General features: G+C 45.6%; 1 protein-coding gene across 1 annotated transcript in view; it reads right to left on the reverse strand.

Annotated features, from left to right (window-relative positions):
* The window catches only part of COL6A3 (collagen type VI alpha 3 chain), a 91,067-nt gene that overhangs the window by 56,137 nt on the left and 11,475 nt on the right, over positions 1–23,455 (reverse strand). Inside the window, exons 2-7 of the mRNA XM_052638006.1 lie at positions 17,377–17,494; positions 15,251–15,868; positions 9,713–10,315; positions 5,211–5,795; positions 2,511–3,110; positions 616–1,188 (exon numbers count right to left, since the gene is read on the reverse strand). Coding sequence (XP_052493966.1) covers positions 616–1,188; positions 2,511–3,110; positions 5,211–5,795; positions 9,713–10,315; positions 15,251–15,868; positions 17,377–17,464 — 3,067 coding nt within the window. The 5' untranslated portion in view covers positions 17,465–17,494. The remainder of the gene's footprint in view (positions 1–615; positions 1,189–2,510; positions 3,111–5,210; positions 5,796–9,712; positions 10,316–15,250; positions 15,869–17,376; positions 17,495–23,455) is intronic.

Consider the following 23,455-nt stretch of genomic DNA (forward strand, 5'->3'; position numbering starts at 1 on the left):
AGAAAAATAATTATTTTTCATCATTGATATGTCTAAATCTTTATAATGCATCTTATGATGAAACAGTCTAATGTCCTGAAAAGTGATCACCCTGATTCTTCTGTTTTTCCCTAGAGAGAAGTCAGAGAGCCAACCTGGGAACGAAAAGTCATATTTCATTGCAAGGAAATCAAACCAGTCAATGCTAAAGGAAATCAACCCTGAATATCCATTGGAAGGACTGATGCTGAAGCTGAAGCTCCAAAACTCTGGCCACCTGATGTGAAAAGATGACTCATTGGTAAAGACCCTGGTTCTGGGAAAGATTGAAGGCAGAAAGAGAAGGGAGTGAAAGAGGATGGGATGGTTGGATGGCTTCAGTGACCCAGTGGACATGAATCTGAGCAAATACCAGGAGATAGTGAAGGACAGAGAAGCCTGGCATGCTGCAGTCCCATGGGATCACAAAGAGTTGGGCATGACTTAGGGACCGAACAACGAACAACTGAAGAAATTACCTATCTTTCTTGGAAACCAAGGAGGGCTTCTGCCTGAGGACCTGGAGCCAGCAGCCTAGAGGCAGCTCACACTGGGGAGAGCTGGACTGCAGAAGCAACCAGATGTCTTGTGCCTTACCTGGAGCCGGTGCCCCATTTTGCACTGATTTTAAGAGGTTCACGATCTGTGGCTGCAGGTCTCCAATCTTAGGAAGAGACTCCGCAGCCAGAATAAAGGCTGGGGATGGTACGATCAGCTCCAACTCAGCAGGGTCCGCGTTCTTCGCCTGGAGGATGAAGGGCACCACCCCGCTCTGCTTCAGGTTGAGTGCGGGCGTATCCACCCGGTCTGATGACTTTCCCGCCACCAGCAGCACCAGGAACTGAAGCACTCCGTCCTCGATCCGGCTTCCAGCAGACTTCACAAAGATGTACCTCTGTGCGTAGTCCAGGGCGTAGCCCAGGTTGAGGGGTTTGCCCGTCTTGAGCTTCATCCTCTTCACGAGATTCAGGATCTCAGGCTTATTCTGGTGCTGGTCAAAACGGGACTCCACCTTGACGTCATCACTGTACTGAGCCACCGCGATCCGGGTCCCGTCAGGTTTCACGTCCAGCTCGTCGATGACCTTGTAGAGAAAGTCGCGGGCGGCAGTGAACTGGCCCATGAGGTTGGCTGAGCCGTCGAAAAGGAACAGGATGTCTCGCTTGCTCTCTGCAACAAAAGTGGGTCGTGGGGCACAGTGAGGGACAAAAACACAATAGGCACCAAACCGACCTCAGCCCAGCACTGCCAGCTTTCGGTCATGGGGATTCGGGCAGTTCACCTGAGGACCACTGTACCAGCAAGGGAGGAGAAAACCCACACCAGCTGCCATTCAAATGCCCCCTTTCAAAGCAGTGCATCTGTGCACAGGGCTAGGACAACTGGACCCATCTGCCCAATCTAGTGCCCTGCTTCCTCAAGGCTGCAAGCCAAAGAAAAGCCTAGGGGGGGGTCTGTTCTAGCATCAGGTGCCAATCATTCTAGGAGAACAGATGGTGTTTCCAAATTGTTACCAACTTCTGAAAACATGGTACTTATCCTCCTTGTGCTTAAAAACTGATCTGTCTTTAGTGACAAAGGCTGCTATGGGTTATCCACCCAAGTGTAACTGACACATAATCAGGTGTCATCAGTGCTCTATTTGGATTCTCTTTCCATTAAATTTGAGGTTATGGGTTAGAATCCAAGATAGTGTCTATCACCACTCCGTGGGTAAGGATCTCTGTCAGTGACTTCCAGTCTGCTGCGGTCTGACTACAGAAAACACAGCAGCAGCCAGTCGGGGGCTACAATGTGTCACGTGCATGTTATTTTCTGTTCAGACCACTCTTAGAACTATTTTGATTAGGCTTCAGTGGGCTCCATCTAGCTACCCATCTGTGTGATGTCAGCAACTGGTGGAAGTAAGGGTCCGTAAGTCATCATCTTATTAACTTGCCACCATAGTCATCATCACCTAGACTGCCTTTGGAAACCACTTTACCATCACAAAAAGACACAGCCTTTGTTAGGCTTATGACAAATATTTTTCTAGAGACAGCAGATTTGGAACATAAAAACATCCTATCAAGAAAATCAATTTCACTTTAGATGTTCCCAATGTATACTCATGTATGAAAGGGGATCCAGCTTGCTGTCTCTCTGTTTGTCTCCCATTTCCATCCAGATTTGCACGCCAGAATCTTCAGAGACATTGGGGCAAAAATAAATAAATAAATGAGTAAAAGCTTCTGAATCCAGGGTGGGATAACCTGGGTAGAACATAAGCTGGATTTTCTAGATTTTCAAGGACAAACACCCTTTAGACAGAGGACCTAAGCTTGCTGGTACAGTGTCTTGAGCCTCCCTTCAAAAATCCATGAACCAAAGGGACCCCATCATCTTTGCACAGCTCGTCGCCAGCCTCTGGAGTTCAGCCCAGGCCACCTGCCCACCAAAGAGGTGTCTGGGGGGGAGAGGAGAGGGAGCCCCGAGCAGTCACAGAGCTTTACCTGGCTGGGCGAGAGGCACCTCCTCCACACCTCCGCTAACATAAGTGGTTAGGGGCTGAATCAGCTGTTGAGGCAAAGCTGGCAAGGAGCTGAAATCATCCATGAGATACACCAGGCCCGGGTTAAAAGCAATCTGCTCAAGCTCCGCCCTATCGGCCTGGCTAGTGCCCACACAAAAGGTCAGGATGCCCGCACGCGCCAGGGCATTGGCGGCTTGCAAATAGGAGTCCTCAGACTGCCCGGCTGTGAGCAGGAGCAGCAGCTGCGGCACGTGGTCCTGGATCCTGCTGCCGCCAGCGTCGGTGAAGTGGTTGGCGTGCACATAGCTCAGGGCCGCGCCCGTGTTCAGGACCGACCCCCCCTGGAGCTGCATCTGCCTCAGGTGAGCTAGCAACTCTGACTTGGTCGGGTAGGTGTTTAGGGAGAACTCCGTCACCGGAGTGTCACTAAATTGCACTAGACCGACCCGAATGTGGTCGCTTCCAACATCAAGGCTGTTAACTAGGTTCATGACAAAGTCCCGCACATAAGGGAAATTGGTCTTTCCGACGTTGGACGATCCATCCAAAAGAAAGATGATATCCCTTTTGTTTACGTGAACTGCAGTGGAGCACAGAAAACACAGTGAGACACACACAACCGCAGAGGACTTCCTCATGTGTGCCCGTACGTGGGCACACATGCCAACACGTAGAATACAGAGAACACCAGTGAGGCCAAGCACGTCCATCTCATAAAATATGGCAGAAGGCTGCATATTTTCCTCCAGTGGGGGCTGGTGATTGTGAGGTGTACTGATAGCCAAGGTTATGAAACCCAGCTGGGTCACAGAGTGATACAGTGCCAAAGCTAGAATGTTTGCAACCAACCATAGTGATCAGAATCCTTGAAACGGAGCATTCCTTCTGTGGAAATGAAAGCTACAAGGGTGCTGTGTCTTTCAGCATCAGTCAGTTTATAGCCACGAACAGAGACAGGTTTACCTGGGTGAGACTGGGTCCCCCAGGGATTCCCTCTACACATCTACACAGAGATTTTCACTTACAGACAGAAGTGTTAGCCCACGTTAACCTGAGAACACAAGTTCCCTAAGGCTAAAAAAAAATAAAAAATAAAATTAGGTTGCTCTCATCTTGAAACTTTCCTAGGAAGGTCCATTTTTCATTCTCTACTGAGACTCCTCTACGGGGAGTCATGGCCTTGCCAGGCAATAATCCAGCAAGTGCCCATGAGGATTCCTCCTGAGTGAGATCACGGAATGACTGAAACACATTAAAATGCAAAGAAATTCTTTGCTATGCTTGGCCAAGGAGGCCCTCATCCTCATGAAGGATAAAAGTGAAAGTCGCTCAGTCCTGTCTGACTCTTTGCAACCCCATGGATTATACAGTCCAGAGAATTCTCCTGATACTGGAGTGGGTAGCCTTTCCCTTCTTTGGGGGATCTTCCCAACCCAGGAATCAAACCCAGGTCTCCCACATTGCAGGCAGATTCTTTACCAACTGATCAGGGAAGCCTGAAGAATCAAAAGTATTTCTCAAATCAGAGTGTTTTCCCCAACACAAGCCACTGGGGGGAAAAAAAAATTCTTTCCCATCTATTCCCTGATGTTTCCCTAAAATTGGAACCTAACAACTACTTTTAGCCTCTTTGTTGTATCAAACTGAACTTCAGCTATGAAAGTGTAGATTAGAAGTTTTAAGGAAATGAGAGAGAGAGAGGGAGGGAGGGAGGCTTTTGGAAGACCAGAGTGCTTGATGAGTGAGCATGCATTCATGCACCGTGGGTCATGCATCGAACATTCTTCCAGTGGTTTAGGTTGTGAGGCAGGGAAGCTTGTTTCCGTGATATCCATCTTCATTAAGGACGGTGAATTGCACTCATTCAATTCGTAAGCTCATAGATCACTATTGTGTCTTTAAAAATAACTGTTCACTGATAACCATAATAAAGGAGGGGTTTGGAGAACCACTTGCTTTTTATCTGCACACTCATCCCCTTACTGTGCTTCCCCATCAAAGGAATTCCTTCAAGAGAGGAAAGGGTGAATGCTCTACACTGGTCAGCTTCGGACCATTTAGAAGCAGACCATCTGCTTGGGAAGGGAGGAGCCAGGCTACGCTTGGTGGTTGGGGGAGGCGGGGCTGGACCGGAGTCACCAGTGCAGACAGAACACTGGGAACTCGGTGAGAGGTCAGGACTGAGAAGTGAGCGCCTCGGCCAGAAGCTTTGGCCAAAGACAGATGGCCCCTGGTCCTACAGTTTAAGTGACATGTTCTTACTTTATGACAGTTTATGACACACAGTTGTAGCACACGGCATTTTAAGTCCTGTCTTTGTCAAGTCAGGGTATGATGAAACTCAAAGTAGATCTAGTTGGCGGCTTCAGTTCCATCATTTAAGAGTCTGATCTTAGTCTAACACAAAATAAATTTGCTTATTCCCTAAAGGCTCCGCCTGGTGACAGCCCTAACACGTGTCTGACTCCCCACCCCCACCCCCTGCAGACCACCGTATCACGTCTGTGTCTCCGCCCTATCACGTGGCTGTCTCCGCCCTATCACGTGGCTGTCTCCGCCCTATCACGTGGCTGTCTCCGCCCTATCACGTGGCTGTCTCCGCCCTATCACGTGTCTGACTGCCCACCCCCACCCTGCAGACCGCCCTATCATGTGTGTGTCTGGTTCCCCCGCCTCGTACCTTCAGTGGTTCCAGTGAGGGTCCTGAGAGGCCCGAGCAAGCCGGGCAGGACGCCCTGCAAAGGGGCGGGTCGGAACTCGGTGGCAGTGAACACCAGGGAGGAATCGAAAGCGATCTCTTCCAGTTCAGCCTGGTCAGCCACCTTGTTTCCGACGGCGAAGGCCAGGATGCCGCTCCTCTTCAGCTCCTGGGCGGGCTGGCTGACCGCATCTAGGGACTTACCGCCTGTAACCAGCACCAGAAGCTTAGGGACCCCCTCGGCAGCCCGGTAGCCGGCCGCCTCCGTGAACAGGTTGTTCCGAACAAAGTCCAGAGCGGAGCCCGTGTACAAGGCCGAGCCATCCAAGGGCTTCATTTTCCGCACGGCGTTTATGACCTCCCTCTTGCTGGGGTAGGTATTGAAATAAAACTCTGGCCTCACTGTGTCTGCATACTGAGCCACTGCCACCTGGATAAGATCCTGTCTGATCTCCAGCCTCTGGATGACCTTGGCAATGAAGTCGCGGATTGCATTGAAGTTGGTCAGTCCCAGTTTGGAAGAGCCATCCACCAGGAAAACTATGTCCCTCTTGTTGACTTCAATGACTGTAGGTAGCAACGTGACAAGGTAAGTGGAATGGCCTGACCCATCATGTTCAATATGACCCTCTACATAGCTAATTCCACCCAAGGGGAGCTCCAGTTGCTCTTGCCAGTGTCAAGTTGGTGGGAGCCCCTGAGGGATTTATCCTAACTCATGCGTTAGTATCAGCCGTGTCCTTCCCTACTGCTGGCAGGTGGGGCTCCCCAACCCCCCTACCTTCTCTTAGAATGCTTTACAAAACAGTTGTTCAAAAATCAGTGTAGTTTTATTCACCACTTATTTACTATATTGACACTAAAAAAGTCAGAAAGCTCTTTTCTGCCATAAATCCATTGTTGGGGCTTTAGATGCTAGAATGAAGCCATGGCTCAAGTAATTAAAGAATTGATCCGTGCCTGCTCAGAGGGTGTTGTGTTTCACAACCTTGATTTCATAAACACCTCTCACCAAGTACAAAACTTGAAAGAGCACAAACACCCTATTCCCTTCATTTCTCTGGTCTGTGCCTTGATGTTTGCAGTCAAGGAGAAAAACACTAATTATTTGGCATCATAATCAATGTCAAAAGGAAATCAGTGTCAAAACTAGCCAGTGGCCCAGAAGTATTTTTATTTAAGAGACCTGTGTTGTGAAGTTCCCACATTACATGTTAAGGTTATGATAACTCAAAGACAAATCATAAAGCAGAAATGCCTCAACAAGATCACTGCCTCAAAGTGACTATGAACTTGTGTACACCTGTTGTATCAACTCTCAGGCAACTCGCCTGAATCTCGGGAACCAAGTCACGTATCAGACCTCAGCACCTGACCCAGAAACCGGAGAAGGCTTCTGAGACTTGTAAGATGGTAAATGGTGCAAGCAGAGGCAGGTGTGTCTGCAGCTTACTGAATGATTATCTGAATATGGGGAGCCCTCATTGCTCCATGCAGTCAGATGGATGGTGTGTAACATCTCAGTTTACTTAACGTTGACTACATTGACATTGTTGGTCCAGAGTCTCTTCTTTAAGAGAAACATGTAAGGTAGCGTATACACGAAGCATCCAGGGATAGGCACGTGAGGACCACTGCTTTGGCATTAAGTTGTGGTGTGAACAGTGTATCCCTAGTCCTCCAACTCTCCACGAAGGCTGCAGACACATGAAGCCACATCCCCTGCCTCCTTCCTCTCCCTCTCTCCACAGGTACATAAAAGCCACATTACAGCTGTGCAGGTAACCACGTGTGTGCCTCTAGACACACGCGGACATTAAGCACACCTGAACACACGCACTGTCACACACGCCCCGTCTATACTGTAGGTGCAGGTGCTGAAACCACAACTGCAGAGCTTCCTGTCCTCACTAGGATGTATGAACATGTGAACAGATGCAGAGAAAGGCGGATCCCTTCATCTGCCAGTCACCGGGCTGACTCATCCCATCTCCTCCCCTGCCCACCCCCTCAAGCCCCGCTCCAGGAAGGGACTTCCTCTTCCTGCTGTGAGAGTTGGCGGTGGGGGTGGGCAGCAGCTCTCTCTCCCCTCTTTCACAGGGTTCTGCTGGGGCTGGTGCACAACCCCCTTGACGAGGTGACCCTGAAGGTCCTGTAACCAGTCGGCTGTAGCCCTCAGCTCCCTGTTGATTGACATCCAGCAGGTCGTCGAGTCCCCTTCTGCCCTCACAAGCCAGGACTGGAAGTGGTCATCTCTCTCTTGCTCCTAAGCAAAGTCACCTCAAATGTCCAGTCCTCACGGCCCTTCCTTGCTGCTGTCTTCCTCTGCAACCACCTAGGGTGACTCAAGGCTACTCTTGGGCAACTCTTTTCAGTGACTCAGGGACCCCAGCCTCCAATAAGGCAGGTGCCCCTGTACCCTGAGCTTCACTGAGAAAACAGAAGCCCCTGGAAGACTCAGCCAAGCTGGTAATGCTCACCCCCTAAACCAAAGGTTTCTCCAGGGGCCCAGGCATCAGGGAACTCCAGGCCACCTCCTCTCCACAGTTCTGGGTGGGGCCAGGCTCCCTCTCGTTGCAGGACCGACCACCTCCCCTGGCACCTGTTCCCTCTGCCACCCTTCTGCTTCTGTCCTGCAGTTTCTCTGATCAGTCTTCCCTGGGCACTCTCCTACAGCTCTTTCCCTCCTTCTTTCCAAGACAGCCCCCTTTCGTGTCCTCCTCTGGCATACTCTGGGAGTAGTTTTTTCCACTTTTGTGATCTGTCTCCCACTGTAATGAACCAGCGGCCACATCAGTCTGGTCCACCAGCGCTGGGGTCTCCAATGCTTGGCATGGTGTCCAGCACATACCGGATCGCCAAGAGTATTTGTAGAACATTTACAAATGAATCACAGAGACCAAAGATGTTTTTGTAAGTGAGGAGTGAGAGTTAGCTAAGGAAAGCTGACATGAGGGCCTGGATTGCCATGGATAAGAACGAACCTGAAACTTCTCCTGGAATAGAAATATCCTTTCATCCTTTGTCATCAGTTGAAAAAACTGGAACCCAGAGAGGCTGTGTGGCCTGCCCAGGATCACACAGCTGGGTAACGTAAGACCCAGTACCAAAGGTCCAGTCTGCTGCAGTGGCACTTCCTGAGTAGTTACAAAACCTATGGAAGTTGTTCATTTGTTTCCGAAAGCATGCCAGCCCAGGGAAAAAACCTTACGATATTGTATTTCAGTCAGACAGGTGTCTGGAAATATCAAGAGAATTTTCAGGATGTAATTTTGCACCAAATCTTAATTTACCCCACCCAACAATATGCCTAATACCACTGGCAATACAGTCTCTGACAGACAGGTGAGGTTACCAGTGGTGGTAGTTGGTGCACCTGAGTCCGTCAGACTTTTACCTGCCACTACATCAAGAGCCACTGGGTTCTTACTTAAATTTTGGAATATACCTCCCCCCTCCCACATTGGTGAAATGTATTTTGTTATATGACTTGACAAGTTTCATGTTTCTTTACATGACTCCAATCGGACATCTTTGCCAAAGGCCCACCATCTGAGTGTAGAATCCCTCCATCAACAGAATTCCTCTTCAGTTCAACAAGAGGAGGGGGAAAAAGTCCCATAAATACCCCCAAGTGAGAGCTTTGTTACTTCTTACTTCCAGAAGTGCCGCTGCTGTTACCCGTCACTAAAGTGAGTCTGGGGAGACAGTTCTCAGAAGCCAGCACAGTCAAACAGGCTGACTTTCAGAGCTCAACCCTGTTGTCCTGCAGTAATTTTCTCATAATCGCAATGATCCGCTGAGATCCATTTTTCAGACGAGTGCAATAGAGTAGATCACACCTGCGTATGTGTGCTCAGTCGCTCAGTCATATCTGACACTTCGCAACCTCAGGGACTGTAGCCCGCCAGGTTCCTCTGTCCATGGAATTCTCCATGGAATTGTCCATGGAATTCTTGTTTCATTGAAATAAACAAGACTACTGGAGAGGGTTATCGTTTCCTCCTCCTGGGGATCTTTCCCACCCAGGGATTGAACCTGTCTCCTCTGTCTCCTGCACTGAACAGGTGGATTCTTTACCACTGAGCCACTGGAAACCCCATGATAAGTAAATGGTATGATGATGTTGCCACGGGGTCACAAAGAGTTGGACACAACTGAGCGACTGAAATGAATGAATGAATGATGGTGTTGAATAACCTCAAAGTAACAGGTTTGTTGAATTAGCCATGAAAGCACACTTTCTTGACAATTCGTGTTCCACCAAGAGCTTTCCACGCACTCACAGATCTTTGGGGGTGTTTTGGAACACCGCAACCATCCCAGACACCACATCCAAGAACTAGCTCATCTAGGAAGGACTGGACCGTAGGTACTTACAGGTTCTTCCAAGGCGAGTCATTCTGCAAGGCGCCCGCCTGACTCCTACAGAACCACACACAGAACACCCACTACCACACAGATGGTGAGAAAAGCATACGTACCTTGGGTGACAATGGTTGGCGGTTGCAAGACAATGTGCCTTTGGGCCACGCCAACAATGTACGGCAGTAATTGTTCCTGGACGTCCCCAAGGCTACGGAATTCCGGGACAGTAAACACCAGGTTGTCATTGGTAGCTATGTGCTGAAGCTCTGCCTTGGAAGCGGCCTGGGCTCCGAGGCCAAACGAGAAAACGCTAGCCTGCTTCAGTGCTACGACCCCGTCTCGGATCTCATCACTAGAAGGCCCAGCACTTATGAGGACCAGCACCTGGGGAACCCCTTCCTCCGCTCGGCTGCCTCCCGCCCGGGTGAAGTGATTCTCCACCACAAAATCCAGGGCAAGGCCAACATTGGCCAGCTCTCCACCAATGAACCCCAGGGCCTTCACTGCATCCAGAACCTGAGCCTTGGTGGAGTAGCTGTTCAAGGAGAACATGGTTTTGGGCTCATCGCTATACTGCACCACCCCCACTCGGATCTGCTGAGTTCCAATTGACAGTCTCTCAAGGAGATTTACAAGGAAGTCGAGAATGACTGCGAAATTGACACTTCCGGTGTTGTTTGATCCATCAATAAGGAAAATAATGTCAGCAGAGTCTTGTGCTTTAAAAGAGAGAAATGCAAAAAATGTGAAAGCATTAGAACAAGTGATCACATGCATCGTTCGGTGTTCTGACATGTTTCTTGAGAAACCAATAAGAAACACGAAATATGGACAAACAAAACACATGTTGATTAAGGAACGTGAAATTCTCTTTTAGTTCTGCATTCTGAATGGATAAGAGGCAACTTCTTAACAGAAATGATGGTGTTCAGTAGGGGCATTTATTTAATAGCAAAGTTTCCTCTGCACCATCTTTGTAGTTAAATTTCAAAAGATCATGTTTACTTTTCTGGGAGAAGTCTTGGGTATATTCTGAAATTTTCTACTGAATTTGGAGGGAACCATAGATACACAGAATTGTGTCTTACCTGACCTACAGGAGAAAATTAAAGACCACAATAACAAAGGTCTAAAGATGATTTCGAATTTCAGGACATTTCTGTTATAATCCTCAAGTGATCACAAGAATTTTCTCAGTCCAGATCCACAGCAGAAAACAGAATCTCAGATCTAGGCTTTGGTGACTCATTGTCCCAGTACGTTAAATACGTGATTCCTCGAGCAACCATTGTTTATGCTTTGCTTTTCTTTAGAAACCAAAATGGCTATGAACCTTCCGTTTGGGAAATATGAAAAGAAGAACTCAAACTACATCCTCAGTTTTTATCCAAAAATACTCGCTACATTTTGGGTTAATTTTCTTTTCTCAAATGTTGTTTTCATTGTGTAAAACTCAGATGCAGACCTGGGGTTAGGATGAATGTTTTCTTCATTTAATTTTACCTTTGCCTCTATATTCAATCACAAAATGCAGAACAATGTTAAGCAGAGTGATATGAAACCAGTCATGACATAATTATCCAACCTTATTTTCATGACATCCTAGACCAAGTGCCTGACAGGACCGTGGGTATCTAGGCGACCCAGAATCAGAATTAGTTCTGGGCTTGGACAAATGGACATAAAAAGGCTGACCAAGACCTCTTTTCTCCTCACAATGGCAAACATGAAACGTCCATTCTGTGACTGAGAATGGGGGTTTCACAGAAGCACTGAGCAAGGAATTGGCAATCAATAAACTACCAACCTGGGTGGAATATTTCAAAGCCTCAGCTAGAACGTTTAAATCAGCCTGATTTAAACCATAGGAAAAGCAAAATTATTGTAGTAAGTGTTTTTTTAATAACTTAAGTGTGTGTTAGGAATAGGCAGAGATTTTATGTAAGCATAGACAGTATTTATAGTTTGGATTTTAGGAAGCTATATTTGGGGTATAATTGTATTATATGTAAACTCATTCATTCTGATATTTGTAATGACAGTGAACATTTTATATGTAAAATTAATTCTTCCTGGTACTAACAAAATTCCTTTTATTTCCAAATGGAAACAGAATACAAATCTTGTCGCGTGGGATGTTCTTCTCCAAGCTTTCTGCTTGGGTAAACTGAACCAGGAATGGCTGGAATTAGGATTACTGGAATCAGAACTGGTCTTTTTCTCTGCTTACAGGCAAGAAACCCCTAACAACAATTTTGCAGAGGAATTCCTTGCATAGGGAAAGATACTAGTGTGGAAATATCTTGTAAGAGCATCTAAGATATTAACTTAGCCTTTGCTAAGAATTCCAGAGCATTTTACTCTTCGGTGGAACCACAAGGTTCCCGAGGGACCTTTGGGAGGATGTGGCTCCAGCAGTGTGAATTACACTGCAGGCTATAGCAATGGCTCACTTTCTCCCAGGAGTTCCAGGCTCCGCAAACCATACCACAAAATTCCTCAACACTGCCCAGACCTAAGCCAATGACCCTGAGGGACAAAGGAAGATTTCCCCCTTACTTACCAAACCAAGACCTTTTCAGGAAAGACTAACTCTGAGCCTAAGATCAGTAAAAGGAAAATGACCCCTAAATCGCAGGATGACTCATTCCTTATTAATTTGTTACTTCCTTTTTGATTGCAGTCCACAATAGAATAAATAAGATAAACACTGAGGGAAAACCCTTGAGTGTTGTCTTCTAAAAAGCTGAACAGCAGCAGGTCATAGAAAAATGTTGGATAATTTGTCATCACTGAAAAAACAACATTGTTCTCTTATGCACACGATGGGACACACACAAGGGCATGCTGTTATCCAGGAGAGCTGAAGCCTCAAACAGACACGCGTTCACGGGTTCTTGTGTACAGCAAGGCACACCAGGGACCAATATTAACTCTAAGAGGAATCAGATCTTTCTAACATTTAACATATGAAACTGTCTGGTTTTCTACTTTTATGGCTCATGTATTAGTATCACACCCTCAGTGGTATTTTCTATGGAAAAGTTTTGAAACATCCATGGAAAAATTGAAGGGGCTTTCAACATTGTTGGAAACACTTTTCCTGAGCACACTGGTGTGAACACAGTGCCTTCTTTAGCTAGTGGGATGCTCCTTTTTTCAAGAAAAATATAAAAGATCATATTTGTATTTCTTATGCAAACACAAAACCGCAGATACGTTTTGCTAGTTTTCTAAATCTTTGTTTTGTAAAGAAAAGAAAACTCGTCCTCACTGAATGTAGGTCACCTTTTTAGCTTTTGTTATAGTAAAGCTTTTGTATCTTATGTCCATTTATAAAAGGGATTTTCAAAAGCACAACTTTCAGGGATTGCTTGAGTAGAGTTCATTAAGAACAGTGATGATCATATGTACGTTGGTGGGGGGAAGTTACCTAGTGGATAGATAATGGAAAGAAATGGCCCTAACTTATTAGCTATCTCCATAATGGCTTCCTGACTACCTTTTCCAAAAACCTTAAGAAAGAATTTTTTTTTTTTTCTGCTGTGGAACACGCAGTGGAACATGATACAAGAGAAATTGCAGAGTAAAGTTAATTAGAAAAGACAATATAAATGGATTAATATTCCACCCTGGAGCTGCTAGTGGCTTGGGCACTAGAAGACAGAGATGCTTTCTTGGCATAAAAACAAAGGTTTTGTCATCTGTGTGGAAAGAGACTATGTTGATAGGCTTATTTTGCATTAATGTGGTAATCTAATTGTTTATCCATTTATATAATGGTTAAACATAAAGGCAAACTCATCCACCCATTTTCTTGAATTGGCCAAAACATCAATAAAGAGAAGATGTTCCATTTCGCTCCTAATCCTCTTCATTGATTTTTGACATGGATGAGTTGTATTCAGAAATGCAATGATTAGAGGACATTGTAGCAAACGCAGAAGGTCATTAGGCTTGCCATCTTGTACTCTCCTTGTAACCTGCAGTGTTTGGTTTGAGGTGCTCTCGGAGTGCCACCTTCTTTCCCTATAATCTGGCAGAGTTGGCACTAGTGTCACAAGGCAGAGGTGAGACACACCATTTGAAGCAGGGAATGACCTTCAGGTCTAATGCAAATCATCCAGACTGTCCCTCACTACTCTCTTAGAAGCAGACCCACTGGTAGCGCCATGAGTCCTTCCACCCCTATCAAAGCTGACATCACAGGTAACCACTGGGGAAACCATCTTAGGCACAACTTCTGGAACAAAATTAGCTCAGCTTACTCTACACGCCCAAACACCACTGTGTCTCCTGCCTTGTCATCTCTTATTGAAATGCCTGATGCCAGCTCAAGCTGAACTCTCCCAGCTTCTTCCCTTTCTACTTCAATATCTTAGCCACATGACCCCTTTCTTCTCCTTTTCCTTCTGATCTCTTTCTTCTCCTTTCCCTTCATCCTGGGGGATGCACATCTCTCCTTCTGGAACTCATCTCAGTAAGAGGCCCTTGGTTCCACCTTAACTTTCTGCCCATTCTAGAATTCCCTCCACCCTGCCTGTTGCTGATGAGGAAACCTAGTCCTGGGTATTGGTCAAAATCGCAGTGGTGCAACACATGTAAATTTACATGGAATTCCTTCCCTATGAGTCACTTTGCACTGTCAAGAAAGCTAATGGGGGTGACTGGTTAAGTAACTTGCCAGACAATTAGTTCTCTGCATGTCACTGGACATGAACACACATCCAAAATCCTTGCATCATCAGGACACTGACGAGAACCACTGGAATCAGAAGCATCTCTGTGGGTACAACGATGGTGACAGTGTGGAGGAGAAGAGAGAAAAACCCCATCCAGAGCCAACACATAAGTGACTTCAGCTCCTGGACTCAATTCCTACAAAATAGACTGGGACTGGATCATCTCTAAGGCTTCCAAGAGCCGACTCACTGGAAAAGACCCTGATGCTGGGAAAGATTGAGGGCAGGAGGTGAAGGGGACAAGAGAGGATGAGATGGTTGGATGGCATCACTGACTCAATGGACATGAGTTTGAGCAAACTCCAGGAGATGGACTTAGGGAAGGACAGGAAAGCCTGGCATGCTGCAGTCCACGGGGTCGCAAAGAGTCGGACACAACTGAGTGATTGAACAACAAATCTCTAAGGCTTCTCACAATTCTATCAAGTCTTTGAAATAAATTCCGTAGCGTCAAAGAGAGGAGCTCTGTGTGTTGCTTCACTGGACCCAAAAGTGGATGCCCGCTTCCCCTCTCACTTGAGCTCTTTCAGACCCTGAGCTTTCTTTAAAGGAAATAGACTCTTTCCCAGGAACAAATGGAGGGACTTTTGTCAAAGTCCTGCCCAGCCACGCTGAGGCTTTTTGTCCAAAAAGCACTGCTTGTGGGGTCATAATATCAGCATGTGTGTTTTTTGGAGTTGGAATATTAATTGTTTCAAAGGCAGAATTCCTTTTGGAGGGAGTGAATGCTCTATTTTGGAAGGGGATGACAGAGAATATTCAAACCTTTGTTTTTAGGCCTGTGAACAGGCATCTCTTCCCTAATCCACCCCACCGCCTTTTAGCGAGAGGATTGCCTTAATGCCAGCGGTTGCCAAGCTTATCTCCAGAAGAAGAGCGAGGCAGGCAGCAGGTTGGTGACGTTGCCATTACCTGTGATGTCTTTAGGGGTCTCTGTGCCTCCAGCCCTTTCTGGAGTCATGGATGAATGCACACAGGCCACTAAGTTTCCTACTATGTCATGAAGTGAGGTAAAATTCTCTAGGTTGAAAACATGCATATTGAGCGGTTCACTTGCTATTTCTTTTAAGGCTCCTTCATCTGCATCCTCAACTCCAATTGCAAACACGTTAACATCAGCAGACTTAAGTTCCGCTGAGGGTAGAGCAAAGCCGTCCTCCGAGTGTCCATGGGTTAACACTACGATAACCTGAGGGACTCCGTCACTGGCCCGGCTTCCGGCAGCCTCAGTGAGGTGGTTCTGCATTACGTATGCTAATCCTTTTCCAGTCTGATTGCTGCCCCCAATATAAGACATGTTGGAAACATGGGAGAGGACTTCTTGTTTAGAACGATACGTATTGAACAGGAACTCGGTATGTGGGTTGCCGTTGAACTGGACCAGAGCAAAACGGAAATCATTGTCTCCCACTGCTAAAGATTCTATAACATCATATAGAAACTCTCGAACAAGTTGGAAATGTTCCTTGCCAATGCTCCAAGAGGAATCCACTAGAAATATTATATCGGCAGCGGCACCATTTTTGACATCTTTAAAAGAAGACATTGGTTTAGATGTTTCTCCTGTTCAAGAAATGACCTCCCATCAGCTCACTCAGTTTCTACGTTGCTGTGACTGAATAATTTACGCATCACGTGTGAGGCAGGTGGGGACACTGACTTACCTGAGACACGGGGACCTGGACACGTGGACTCAGCAGCTGCTGGTGCCCAGTCACTGGCCCAAGTTCCATATACAATGACTGCCACACATGAACCAGTAGCAGGTTCCAGAATGGGGACAAACGTTCCCTGGGGTGCCCTTTACCTCTAGATGATTCCTTGTGGCAGTTTGAACCCCAAGACCCACCTGATCAGACAGGAAGGATATCCTACTCCAGATAACCAAACATCACCTTAGAAGCTCATTCTTCAGTCTGGGGCCTTGGCAAAATGGAATACTGAAACATACTACTGTTTTACCTGAACTAGTCTCCCATGCTTTGGGAAATTTGCAAGAAAAGTAAATGTCATGAATACATCTTAAGTGAAGAAGACTTGTATAACTGTAGCAAAGGGCAAAGGCTTGTTTTTTGTTTGTTTGTTTCTTTGCTGAGATTCCCTAGCAGGAAGAAAGGTACCTTAACTCAATACGACATTTCAGAGCCATCTAAGCCCTCTGAGACGTTGAACAGTATTCACCCCTTTCAAAGATGAATCCAGGTCTCTCAAAAAGTAGGAGCAGGAGGCTCCAGGTTCCAGGCTGTGAGTGGCTAGGGAATGCCCTCCTGTCCTGGGCCAGGCTGGCAGGGCACAGCAGACTCCTGGACTCTACTTACCTGGGGCTGACCTGATGCCCCAACCCATGTTCCCCTGGCATTGGGGTGGTCCTCACCTCCCTGCTAAGAACTACCGGATCTGGAGGAAGAACCCCATCAAGACAAGGAGAGGGACCCAAGTCAAACCTTCCAAGCTTGTAACACATACACCATTTCTCATTTTTCCAGAACTCTCCAAGTTCTTAATAAGATTAGGTAGGATCTATTTTTACACAGTTTCAGGAAACTGACTTTTTTAAAGGTTTGATGATTCTAAATAAAAAATGTCTTTCTGTGTCCAGAGTGAGAAAGACTGGTATTTTTTTTGTTTTTTGTTTTGTTTTGTTTTGTTTTTTCAGAAAATACAATTTTTACTCTTAATCATTGTCTTCTCTGGGATTTATGTGCTGAGACACTAACCAGTGCCAGAAATGTGGAAAAGCTCTTCCAATGGCAAAATATTTTCGATACAAACTTTCTGCTCACACCCAATGTAAAAACAAACCACTTGCAACCCACCACCAAGACAGCAAACCCAAGTTTCCGTTTAAAAAAAGTCTCTCTCTCACACCTGAATAAAGAGGAGCTGAGAAAGTCTGTAAAATAAATGAACACCCTGAATCAATGGCTTGGCTCTCTCTTCAAAGCCTATCTAAGCTCTCTCTCCAGCTCATGATGTCTGAGATCTAAAACAGAACACTGTCCCTCTTAATAAAATAAAGAGCTGATTCTGGATCTTACCTGGCTGTTGTTGACCATGAGTAAAGGAGAAGCCTGAGAAAAAGAGGCAAAGAATGGCCACTAAGGGCAAATGCCGATGTTTCCTCATTTTGATTGTGTCTAAGCACCACGTGAGAACCTACGAGAGAAAACAGGGGAGATGAGAGCCATCAGGTTTTGACTCTCCGGTTACTAACGAGTGAATCAAGGATTTATCCCTTGGATGAAAAATAGTTTCAGCTAAACAGAGACACGGAGTCTCTGAATCTAGTGACTGTAGGACTTTGGCCATAGCTAAGAAACTGTGCAGTTCAACCTTTTTTTCTCTCAAGGCAGGTAACAATAGCATATCATGAAGCATATGGCAAAATGCAAAGGGTGGGGAGGAAGGGCACCCACAGGCACAAAGGGGAGGCTGCTGATGCCCGGCCTGTCAGGCACGTCTACAGGAATCCCACCGGGAAGCTCCACTTCATGGAGAGATTGGGCTTTGTTTGCATCCCATTGTGCGCAAAAACACCACAGCAGCTGGGACTGTTTTGAATCTTGCCTTTATTCTCCGTTACTATTTACCACTTTTCCTCCAACAAAAACCTGCTGTGTTCCCAGTTCCAGTCGCAGAGTGGAGCATGTCCAGAGATACTGAATTAGCAAGACTGAAGCCAGTCCTGAGGGCTGACAGCCTCGTAGCGTGGTCTGCCTGCAAACTTGACATCCAGCCAGCCAGGGTCATGTCTGGATGGGCCCAGTAGCTGGTGGCACGCTCCCTTTTCCCTTCAAGCAAACACCACCTTCTTCCCACCCCACACTTCACAGCATCCCCACCCACAACACACCTTCATCACCCTCCAATCTCCAGTGAGCTCAGCTCGAGGGTCTCGGCTTTTCCTAATGACCCTCCAAAGAACAGGCCTAGGTCTTCTCCACTTAGTTCCCCTTGCAAGATATCACCTCTTTTCTCTTCCCCTTGATCCAAGGCTCTGGTTTCCCCTGACTCTTTCTTAGGTTATGGATATCTGACCTGTGCAGTCTCACAGGACCCCATGCTTGGTATAATGGTTTGGTGTTGCTTAAAAGTCTTAATAACTTCAGGGCAAAGACCCTTCGTGTTCACTTTGCACCGAGCCCACAGATTCTGGAGCTGGTCCTTGCTGCATCTGTGCGTGTGAGTCAGTGACTCTTCTTACCCCTACCCAGACTTGTCAGGGGTTCCCTCGTCAGAGGCTTGCATAGCAGCATTAGAGAGGAGGAGTGTGCCAATCAAAATTATTGGTTATTTTTTTCATTCATTCAAGTAGATATATTCAAACTGCAAACAAAAACCAACCAAACCAACAGCGCCTATAATAGAGTTTGGGATAGACAGGCACGCATGGCTATACTCAAAATGAACGACCAACCAATAAGGACCCGCTGCACAGCACAGGGAACCCTGCCCAATGCCATGCAGCAGCCTGGAGGGGAGGGAGCCTAGGATAGTCTCTTCAACAAATGATGCTGGGAAGCCTGCATGCCCACATGCGAAAAGAAAAAGGAACCTGGACCCTTACCTCACAGCACTTATAAAGAACTAACTCAAAGTGGATTAAAAATCTAAATGTAAGACCTGAGACTACTAAACTTTTAGAAGAAAATATAGGAGAAAAGTCTTCATACCATTGGATTTGGCAATGATTTTTTCCATATGATACCACAAGCACAGACAACAAGAGCAAGGCCAGACAAATGGCACTGTATAATTGTCTAGTCACCAAATCATGTCTGGCTCTTTGCAGCCCCTGGACTGTAGCCCACCAGGCTCCTCTGTCCATGGGACTTCCCAGGCAAGACTACTGGAGTGGGTTGCCATTTCCTTCTCCAGGGGATCTTCCTGACCCAGGGATCAAACCCACATTTCCTACACTGCACGTGATTCTTCACCACTGAGCCTCCAGGAAAGCCCAAATGAGAGAAGACCAAATGGTACTTTATCAAACTTTTCACAGCAAAGGAAACAATCAACAGAGAGAAAAGGCAACCTACAGAACGGGAGAAAATGTTTGCAAATCATAGAACTGATAAGGGCTTCACATCAAGAATATATAAAGAGCACCCACAACTTTATAATGATAACAACAAACTCTGATTTAAAAATAAAGGACTTGAATAGACATTTCTCCAGAGAAGGCATACAAATGGCCAATAAGAATATGAAAGAATACTCAGCATCAGAGAAATGAAAATCAAAACCACAGTGAGATATTATCTCACACCCACTGAGATGGCCACTATCAAAAAGATAGTAAACAAGTGTTGATGAGAGTGTAAAAATACTGGAACTCTTAGGCACCATTAGTGTGAATGTAAAATGTTGCAGCCACTACAGAAAATTATATGGAGTTTCCTCAAAAAGTTAAAAGTGCAGTTACCATATAACCCATCAGTCCTACTTCTGGGTATGTATCCAAAATAACTGAAAATAAGATTTTGATATGTTCACACCCAAGTTTAACGCAGCGTTATTTACAATAGCCAGCAGATGGAAACAGCCACGCGTGCATACTCAGTCATATTTCACTGCTTGAGATCCCCTGATCTGTAGCCCGCCAGGCTCCTTTGTCCATGGAATTTCCCAGGCAAGAATACTGGAAATGGTTACCATTTCCTCCTCCAGGGGATCTTCCCAACCCAGGAATCGAACCCACACCTCTTGCATCTCCTGCACTGGCAGGTGGATTCTTTACCACTGTGCCACCTGGTCACAGGGTAGAAATAACATCAAATAAATGCCCATCGGTAGATGAATGGAGAAAACGTGGCGTGTATATATAAAGAAATATTATTCAGCCTTAAATAAAAGGAAGAAGTTTTGTCACAGGCTACAACATGAGTGAACTTTGAGGACATTATGCCGACTGAAACGAGTCAATCACCAAGAGATTCCACTGATGTGGGGTATCTGAAATAGTCAAGCTATGAGAAATAGAGAATGGAATGGTGGTTGCTAGAGGGTGGGAGAGGGGAATGGGGAATCACTGTCCAATGGGTAAAGAGTTTCAGTTTGGCAAGATGAAAAAGTTCTAGACATCAGTTGTAAACAAGGTACATATAGATAACATGAATATACTGTTCACTTAAAAAGAATTAAGATTGCAAAATTCACATCATGAATGTTTTACTACAATTCCTAAAAAAAAAAAAAAAAAAAAAAAAACAGGAGAAGTTACCTGTGGTTTTTAAAAACTATGGGTAATTCTGTACACCTAACAGAGTTTTGCCAAGAGAACGCACTGGTCATAGCAAACACCCTCTTCCAACAACACAAGAGAAGACTCTACACATGGACATCACCAGATGGCCAATACTGAAATCAGGCTGATCATATTCTTTGTAGGAGAAGATGAAGAAGCTCTATACAGTCAGAAAAAACAAGACTGGGAGCTGACTGTGGCTCAGATCATGAACGCCTTAATGGAAAATTCAGACTTAAATTGAAGAAAGTAGGGAAAACCACTAGACTATTCAGGTATGACCTAAATCAAACCCCTTATGATTTAACAGTGGAAGTGACAAACAGATTCAAGGGATTAGATTGATAGAAAGTGTGCCTGAAGAACTATGGATGGAAGTTCATGACATTGTACAGGAGGCGGTGATCAAGACCATCCCCAAGAAAAGAAATGCAAAAAGGCAAAATGGTTGATCGTCTGAGGAGGCCTTACAAATAGCTTGAGAAAAGAAGAGAAGCTAAAGGCAAAAGAGAAAAGGAAAGATATACCCATTTGAATGCTGAGTTCCAAAGAATAGCAAGGAGAGATAAGAAAGCCTTCCTCAGTGATCAGTGCAAAGAAATACAGGAAAATAACAGAATGTAAAAGACTAAAGATCTCTTCAAGAAAATTAGAGATACCAAGGGAACACTTCATGCAAAGATGGGCACAATAAAGGGCAGAAATGGTATGGACCTAACAAAAGCAGAAGATATTAAGAAGAGGTGGCAAGAATACACAGAAGAACTATACAAAAAAGATCTCCATGACCCAGATAACCATGATGGTGTGATCACTCACCTAGAGCCAAACATCCTGGAATGAGAAGTCGAGTGGGCCTTAGGAAGCATCACTGTAAACAAAGTTAGTGGAGGTGATGGAATTCCAGTTGAGCTATTTCAAATCCTGAAAGATGATGCTGTCAAAGTGCTGCACTCAATATGCCAGCAAATTTGGAAAACTCAGCAGTGGCCACAGGACTGGAAAAGGTCAGTTTTCATTCCAATCCCAAAGAAAGGCAATGCCAAAGACTATTCAAAGTGCCACACAATTGCACTTATCCCACATGCTAGCAAAGTAATGCTCAAAATTCTCCAAGACAGGCTTCAACAGTAAGTGAACCATGAACTTCCAGATGTTCAAGCTGGATTTAGAAAAGGTAGAGGAACCAGAGATCAAATTGCCAACATCTGTTAGATCATCGAAAAAGCAAGAGAGTTCCAGAAAAACATCTGCTTTATCGACTATGCCAAAGCCTTTGTGTGGACTACAACAAACTTTGGAAAATTCTTAGAGATGGGAATACCAGACCACCTTACCTGTATCCTGAGAAATCTGTATGCAGGTCAAGAAGCAACAGAACTGGACATGGAACAACAGACTCGTTCCAAATAGGGAAAGGAGTACGTCAAGGCTGTATATTGTCACCCTGCCTATTTAACTTCTGTGCAGAGTACATCATGCGAAATGCTGGGCTGCAATAAACATATGCAGATGACATCACCCTTATGGCAGAAAGTGAAGAGGAACTAAAGAGCCTCTTGATGAAAGTGAAAGAGGACAGTGAAAAAGCTGGCTTAAAACTCAGCATTCAGAAAACTAAGATCATGGTATCCATTCCCATCACTTCCTGGCAAATAGATGGGGAAACAATGGAAGCAGTGAGACTTTATTTGGGGGGCTCCAAAATCGCTGCAGATGGTGACTTCAGCCATGAAATTTAAAGACACTTGCTCCTTGGAAGAAAAGCTATGACCAACTTAGACAACATATTAAAAAGCGAAGACATTACTTTGCCAACAAAGGTCTGTCTAGTCAAAGGTATGGTTTTTCCAGTAGTCATGTATGGATGTGAGAGTTGGACCATAAAGAAGGCTGAGTGCCAAAGAATTGATGCTTTTGAACTGTGGTGTTGGAGAAGACTCTTGAGAGTCCCTTGGACTGCAAGGAGATCCAACCAGTCAATTCTAAAGGAGATCAGTCCTGAATATTCACTGGAAGAACTGATGCTGAAACTGAGACTCCAATACTTTGGCCACCTGATGCAAAGAGCCAATTCATTTGAAAAGACCCTGATGCTGGAAAAGATTGAAGATGGGAGGAGGAGGGGACGACAGAGGATGAGATGGTTGGATGGCATCACCGACTCGATGGACATGAGTTTGAGTAAACTCCGGGAGTTGGTGATGGACAGGGAAGCCTGGCATGCTGCAGTCCATGGGGTCACAAAGAGTCGGACAGGACTGAGTGACTGAACAGAATTGTACACCTGTAATGTAGCCATCAATTTAACAGGAATGGTAAAAATGTGGCATCTCCTTTTTGAGATGTGACAGTCTTTAAGATGGGCCTCCCTGGTGGTTCAGTGATAAAGAGTGCACCTGCCAATGCAGGAGGTGGGAGTGCAGTCCCTGGACTGGGAGGATCCCCTAGAGAAGGAAATGGCAGCCCATTCCAGGATTCTTACCTGGGAAATCCCACGGACAGAGGAATCTGGTGGGCTACAGTCCATGGGATCACAAGAGTCAGACACAACTTAGTAATCAAACCACCACCACCAATCTTTAAGACCTAAGTGTTCTCTAAAATAAAAAAAACAATACAACTACACATCTTTTTAAAGCATATGTATGTGCCCCTATAATTAAATAACATAACATTTCCTTGGCACTAGGAAACAACCAGAGAGGAAGAAAAAACCAAGTGTTTGCCAGCAAAATGTTAAGGTTTGGGGAAGAGGACTTGAATCTCAGGAAAGTGAAAAAGAATCTGATACAAACACTGAGACCTGGAACAAAAGTTATTTCTGTCCCAACTGTTAATAGTGTCATCAGAGCTGTGAAATCCGCTCC

The sequence above is a fragment of the Budorcas taxicolor genome, chromosome 3 (assembly GCF_023091745.1).
Source record: "Budorcas taxicolor isolate Tak-1 chromosome 3, Takin1.1, whole genome shotgun sequence".
Classification (NCBI taxonomy): Eukaryota; Metazoa; Chordata; class Mammalia; order Artiodactyla; family Bovidae; genus Budorcas; species Budorcas taxicolor.